Below are 7,533 nucleotides of genomic sequence, written 5' to 3' on the forward strand. Positions count from 1 at the left end.
GGTTATGCTTATTCGGTTTTGATGGTTACACCGGGTCGGTTATGGGTGGTTAACCGTGTATTTAGCGTAGCTAAAATAGCTTAATTTTTTTAACATAGAATAAATTGTTATTGCATATTTGTATATATTAGCATATTACATAGTATTAAAAAATACATATAATCTATAATATTAATACCAATTATTATTGAATATTCAAATAAAGTGATATGATACATTCTATAAATTCAAATAAACATTCAACCAAAACCAAAAAATGATATGAAAAACCCATAAGTACTAAAAATCTTCAGTCAAAAATATCAAAAAAATATGGTGAAAGTCCTAAATCCTACAAAGATTTATTACATATCGGTTCGGTTTGGTTATGGTGGGTATGAAAAAAATGATAACCATAACCGACCCGCTACTTTCGGTTTTCAAAAAAACCATTAACCGACCAACCGGTTTTTTATTTGGTTCGGTTTTTTCAGTTCGGTTTTGTCGGTTAATTCAGTTATGGTTCGGTTAATTCCGTTTTTTGCACACCCCTAGTAACGGGAGCGTAACCTATATGAATTATGGATCCGAGTAATGGATTACAGCTTAGATATGTTAAGAAATGAACCCCGAGCGATTGAAATGACCTTGGATAGATTTGGATGTATATTGGGTGAAAATTAAACGTGTAGAGCTGACACGGCCGGGTGGACATCTGACCCGGTTGGGGGAAGGTTCTGCAAAGAAAGCATGTTTAGCTGATCCCGCCTGGTGGAAACCTGATCCGGCAGGGGAAAGGGGCTGGAAAAAATATATTTTTTTTCTTGTGTTTAATTCTTTTGTACAAATGCTTTGATTTCTAATCGTTTGAAAGAAACTGTATGATAGGTAATGATGCACTTTAGACCTCCGATGATGATCAAGCCATATCAAGAACCGAACACTTCCTAAAAGTTCATTAGCTTTCGTTCTTTTAGTCTCTTAAAAAAATACTAGTGGGCTTATATTTTGGATAAGGATTAATTCTAACTTGTAGTAATTAACGTCTTTTTAGTACTATCGCAAACGTAACTTTCTTTTGTTTAAAATCGCTCGTTCAAGCGTTATCTTATATGTATAATTAGAGGGTCTTACAATGAGAAGAAGTAAATGATGCCATGAGGGTAGGGATGTCCAAAATTCTTTTCGACTATTATGAATTCGAATTTGATTTAGTTCAAGTCCAGTAAATAGAATACGAATTTATAATTTTAAATTCGATTCGAACTTCGAATTAAAATAATACATATTTATTTATTATTATTATATATAATACATATATAACTTTTATTGAGCTATAGTATTAATTAATCTCTAAATTTATTCAAAAATATTAGAATAGCCCTTTACAAAACTCATTACAAAGCCCATAACTAAAACGAATTTATTGCATATTTTAACTGAATTTGTATCAAAACAAATTTATTCCAATTTATCCTAATTCGATTCGACTTCAAACTTTTAATCAAACTAGAATCGAATTCGAATTGGGATTTTAATTCTTAATCGAATTCAAATCGACTAGCAAGAAAAAAATAAATTATTTGAAAAATTCGATTCCAGCAATTCAAAAATTCGATATTCGATTCAATGAACACTCCTACATGAGGATATATGTATGAAGGTTTGATTTTCAGCATACTAAAATGAAACTCAAAGTTAAACCAGACTTTCTTATTGGTTTTACAATGGAAGTCTAACCCTTATACATATATATCTAATTAGTGTCGATCTAAGCGCTTCATTCATTTGTTCATATGGTTATCCTCTTCTCCCGTTCGGTTAACCTCATCCGTTGTGTTCATTTTTCGGGTGGATTAACATACATTTGTTACCAGCCTACAATGCACAAACTTCACAAAAAATTGGTGTACCCATGAAGAAGTACCTTCGGTATCAAACTAGGCAACAACAAGAAGCTAGGATATAATGCCAAATGTTGTACTTTTTTTATGAATAATATCATGTATTTTTTGTTATCATATGATATAAGAAGCATATGTGTACGTTAATTTCTTTTGTTCTCCCTTCCCTTTTACAATATGTTAATCTTGGATAATAAAATTACGGAATATATGTGAAAATGATCATGAATAATAAGAGTAAACATATATACATTATTTTAAAAAATCTATTTTTATCAAATTACAAATTGTTTATATTTAATAAATTGTTTTAGTTGACAGAGTTGTAGGGCTGTTCACGAGCCGAACCGAACCGAACAGACCTTTGCTCGTGCTCGGTTCGTTTACAAACGGATCCGAACCGAACCGAGCGTTTTTTCAACCGAGCCAAACTCGAGCGAGCGTCTTTCGATCTGAGCATTTTTCGAACGAGCATCGAGCGAGTATCGAGCGTCGCAGAACAAACAAGGAAAGTGACGATGGGAGTGCTGGTTATTAGAATAAAGTGCAGTTTTCGTCCCTTATGTATCGTCCAGTAGAACACAAGTAAAAATTTAACAAATAACAAGGAATACAAAAACACTCAACTAGTTCTGTTGAGATTAACTAAGCGGGAAGATAAATTGTCGACCGATTGAAACATACCCTTTTTTATCGGAAGTTTGAACTTGAATGAACGGGTTGAAGCAAAACCTGGCGAGTTGCCATCTTGGCGAGTGGCGGTAGAGAAATCGAATAACGATGGCTAATAGGGGGTTTCTTAAAATTAGGGTCTTGTACTTCTGAATCGAATGGCGGGTTGATACTTGAGTATTGGTCGACGCTTCACATTTTAGTATTTGAACAATTACTCAAATGGACATTTAAGTATTAGATAATGGACTATTGGTATTGGATTTCAATTCTAATTACTTAAATGAGCTGTATTTGGATCTTGGACCAAACATTGTTGATGTTGGTCTCTAGTCATTTCATTAAAAATGATACACACAAATATATATATATATATATATATATATATATTAAAAATAAATCAAGCCAGCCGAGCCGAACCGAACTGAGCGGACCTTTGCTCGTGCTCGGTTCGTTTACAAACCGAACCGATCCGAACCGAGCATTTTGGTCAATCGAGCTGAATCGAACGAGCAAATTCCAAGCATTTTTCAAGCGAGCATCGAACGAGCGTCGAGCGCCGAACAATTTGAACAGCCCTACAGAGTTGTAAAAAGATGTATTTCATAAATCGGTTTAATTGCACTGGTGTAGATTGTTATGTTTTATACAACAGCATAACTCCAAAGAGTTTTAAAAGATAAATTAAAATATATGATTTAATTCACCGCTGTTTAATTTATTAAAAAATGATGGGTTCTAAAATAGGTATGTAATACACTGGTGGGTTTTCACCGGTGTAAATTGTTAGATTTTATGTAATGGTGTGTCTCAAAGAGTTTTAAAAGATGTATTAAAATATATGATTTAATTAGCGCCGTCGTTTTAATCAAATAAATAAAACGGTTCATAGCAAATTTCGAGTCAAAATATTATAGTGATGTTTAAGTGTCTTTTGTTGAAGCTCTATAATGAAGCGCTTAAGTTAAATTCTTTTTCCGCTGGAAAGTTTTTTTTATACGAGTGACTTATGTTAGGATTCTATATTTACATCTTTCAATACAAAAATGTATATGATTATACAATAATATAATGTTGATATAATATAAATGTATATCACTTATGTTAGGATCCTATAATGTTTAAGTGTTATTATCATTTAAGTTGACATAATGTTCTTTCTTTTTATCAATTTAAGATGTGACAACATTTAATGCAAAATATGTAGCTAAAGGAAGCAAGTTAGCAAGAAGTGAGACATATACTCAAAGAGAGACTACAAATGACTATTCATAAAGTTATTAGTGTGACACGAGTGGGCAAGATCATGGGCGCATTATTCAATTCATGGCAAATATTAAGGACTGGAGTTTGGTACACAAATGATAACCATTAGACCATCAGGTGTGGGTTTGGGAGAGGGAAAGAGTGCAGATGTAGAGGAGCCCCGACAGGGAACACCAATCCCTCCTCCCTCCAGTCCCACCTTTGGTGTCATAGGGGATTTCTCTCCGTTCGTCCTGACGCTATATTCTTTAAAATCTGAAAATTTTGGCTATTGAATAACGGTTATTTACTAAAAAAATAATTGAATTTTTTTAATTTTAAATGCTATATAGCCCTCATTTTATACCCAAAAAATCATCACACTCTCCATCTTTTATATATTATTCTCTCATATTCATCTATATCTTTTCAAAAACTCACCACACTCTCCACCTTTTATATATTCTTCTTTTCTTCATCTACATCTTTTAAAGAATAATTGCCATGAGTTCTTCATCGGACGAGGAAAATGCTAGGAATTTTTTTCTTAGCATGATGTTTGAGACGGCTAAAATTGTTGCCGAGATGTAAGAAGATGGTGAAGACAAAGAAACTTTACAACTAAGAACGAGGGGCGTTGCGTTAAATAGAGATCGCCAATGTATATTATTTTTATACATTTTATTATTTTAAAGTTTTGTTAGTTATTTTTAGAATTGTTTTGAATATTTTATTAAACTTAGTTTTCAACATATATTTAAGGTGCTCATGAACGTTTGGTTGGTGACTATTTTGCTGTAAGCACAGTGACGAACAATTTAGGCGTCGGTTTCGAATGAGTCGAACATTGTTCACATTGCGCTACGATGAGTTGGCTAATTATCATGACTTTTCACATTGCGCTACGATGCTATAGGGAAAAGGGGTTTTACTATGTTTCAAAATGCACTTCGGCACTTCGACAATTAGTGTATGGCACAGCTAGTGATTCATGGGATGAATATTTAAGGATGTCCGAGAGAATGAGTCAGGAGTGTTTGTATGAATTTTCCAAAGGTATTGTGAACATGTATAGCAAGCTCTATTTACGTAAGCTAACGAAGAAGGATATAGAAAAGTTTTATGCATTCCATGAAGAGACACATAGATTTCCTAGGATGCTAGGAAGCATTGATTGTATGCATTGGCGATGGCGTACTTGCCCTACTGCATGGCGCGGTCAACATATGCGTGGTGATATAGGTTATCCTTCAGTAATCTTAGAGGCCGCTTGCTCACAAAATTTATGGATTTGGCATGCTTTTTTTTGGTGTTGTAGGTTCAAACAATAACTTAAACGTTGTTGCAAGATCTCATAGTTTCGACGATATCATTAGAGGTATGGGCCCTGATTGTCCTTTCCTGCTCAATGGGGTGTCATACAAGCATAGGTATTACCTAGCCGACGGTATATACCCATCCTATATGGCTATTGTTAAAACTATTCCTGAACCCCATGATGAAAAAAGAAAAAAGTTTGCGAATTACCAAGAAGCGGCAAGGAAAGATGTCGAACGGTGAATTGGTGTGATAAAGGCAAAATGTGGGATAATACAACAACCGACTCATCCATTTGAACCAAAAAAATCGAGATACATTATGTGTGCTTGTTTAATACTTCATAACATGATTATTGAAGACGATGGTCGAGCAATATGCGAATACGTTTCAAATAACATTCATGAGAATGTTGAGCCGGTTGACGAGGAACAACAACAATCAAATTTGTGGGCGTTACACAGTGAGCACGTGCATGGAAACATATGTGCGGATTTAATAGACTGTATTTCGAATAACTTCTGTGTCAATTCCGTTAATGACGAGTAGTGGTGTTCGTAGGATTAGGCAAAATTTATTTTATGATATTAGTATGTAATTTGTGTTTTTTATTTGTTGTTTTCTAGAATTATTATGCAAATTTGCTTTTTCTTAAACATATTCGTATTATTATAAATAAAATACGTTAGACGAAAAAAATGTGTTTAAAAATAAATACACTAAGTAAAAAAATATTAAAAAATGGAAGGGGAGAGGAAATTGCATCGCATGTTTGGGAAAGGATGTTGAGGAGGGTGATGTGGTGCTGATTTGGACTTGGGGAAGGGAACCACACCCCATAATCTTAGATCTTGATTTCAAGTCTATCACACTTCTCAGGCTAAAACGATAGTTGTACTTGTTGTTGTTGATTGTAAATGAAAGTTATTTTCGTTGGCCTTCTTCTAAATACATCTCTCCTACTCCCCCCCCCCCCCCCCGCACACATAAGAGAAAAAGCGTAGACCCCACCTATAAGTATGTGAGAAAGAGAGGGGAGAGGAATGCATTTAGTAACACCCCATTTGTATTATATAATCTTGAGTGTTGATAGAGAATTATCACAAGTAACCCTTGTATAAAATCATATGTTGGTTATGGTGCACATGACAAGCCGTTTTTAGGATTCAACCGTAACTTGATATATATAGTAATTAGTATTCTTAAATACAATCCCTAACTTGATACATATATAGTAATTAGTATTCTTAAATACAACAAAAACCCTTGTTTTGTAAGTCAAATCAATATCTCACATCAATGGACCTCATTACGGGTGATATCAAGTAACATTTGTATCAATCCACTTAGAATAGCCTAATAGTTAGTGAGTTAGAGGTTAAGATAGTAGGAGATTAGGGGTTCAATTCTCATAGTGTGTAAGTTTAGCCCTTAAAAAAGTAAGATCGGATCAATGATCATCAATGAATGAAGTAGTCAAGTTGTTTTAGAGATATTTATAATCAATAAAATAAACCAGTGAATGTATGCTCCTAATAGTAAATTATGTAACCATTTTGTCATTTTTTTCAGTTTTGGGAAATAAATGATAAAATTAATGCAATTTGTTTTTTTTTTTTTGTATTATTTCATGTAAATTTTGTGAAATGCTAAAAGAAATAAGGTCGCTTATATATTATTACTAGTTCTTTTACCCGTCGCGCGTTGCGGAGGCGTCATACGCAAATGATAACATATAGACTACAATCAACCAGACTTGTTTCCGAACTAAATTTATGTCAAATCGTATGATAACTTAGATTTATAACTTCGAATCAAAACGTATTACATTTGACCCGATTTGTTTCCAAATAGAATTTACGTCAGATCGTAGTCCAATTCAAAACATACATAAAAAACATTTTATAATTGACCTGGCTCATTTTCAGACAAAAATTACGCTAAAGCGTAGACGAACTCGAATTTTATACCGACATGTCCATAAAAATAAAAACTTAAGAAATTAGTTTTAGAGTAAGCTTGAAACTTTAGAAACTTGAGGGGGTCAAAATGACATTTTCAAAGTTAAGAGGGTTACCTCTGACATTATAGCAACGTTTGGGGGTAGAATGGGTTACATATCAAAAGTTTGAGGGATAAAGAGAAGTTAGAATGTATGGGGGCCTTTTTGTTAAGTTGGAAAGTAGGAGAGTCATTTATATCAAGTTAGAAATTTGAATAGTGAATTTTGTATATTTGGAAAAGTTAAGGGGTGAATTTTGTCAAATCTGAAAGACAGACTAATGGCAATATTGTAATTTCTGGAAACTTGAGTGGCTGTTTTGTCGGTGGCATATGCCACCGACCTTTCTCTTTAATATTTACTAGAGCCGAGTGTTGCGGCGGCGACATCTTAATTGCTTATTGATGACAACAT

At 33.6% G+C, this 7,533-nt stretch overlaps 1 protein-coding gene across 1 annotated transcript; it reads left to right on the forward strand.

Annotated features, from left to right (window-relative positions):
- The first annotated feature begins 4,666 nt into the window (after window positions 1–4,666).
- Window positions 4,667–5,360, forward strand: LOC110875823. Its single transcript, XM_022124022.2, has 2 exons — window positions 4,667–5,042; window positions 5,119–5,360. The coding sequence occupies exons 1-2, from the start codon at window positions 4,667–4,669 to the stop codon at window positions 5,358–5,360; spliced, it is 618 nt and encodes a 205-aa protein (XP_021979714.2).
- The last annotated feature ends 2,173 nt before the right edge of the window (window positions 5,361–7,533 follow it).

Source organism: Helianthus annuus, chromosome 9, assembly GCF_002127325.2.
Source record: "Helianthus annuus cultivar XRQ/B chromosome 9, HanXRQr2.0-SUNRISE, whole genome shotgun sequence".
NCBI lineage: Eukaryota > Viridiplantae > Streptophyta > Magnoliopsida > Asterales > Asteraceae > Helianthus > Helianthus annuus.

Coding starts and splice junctions, on each gene's coding strand:
- LOC110875823 (XM_022124022.2), top strand. CDS start 4,667: ATGAGTTGGCTAATTATCATGACTTTTCACATTGCGCTACGATGCTAT. Junction 5,043..5,118: donor ACATATGCGTGGTGATATAG/GTTATCCTTCAG, acceptor TTGGTGTTGTAG/GTTCAAACAATAACTTAAAC.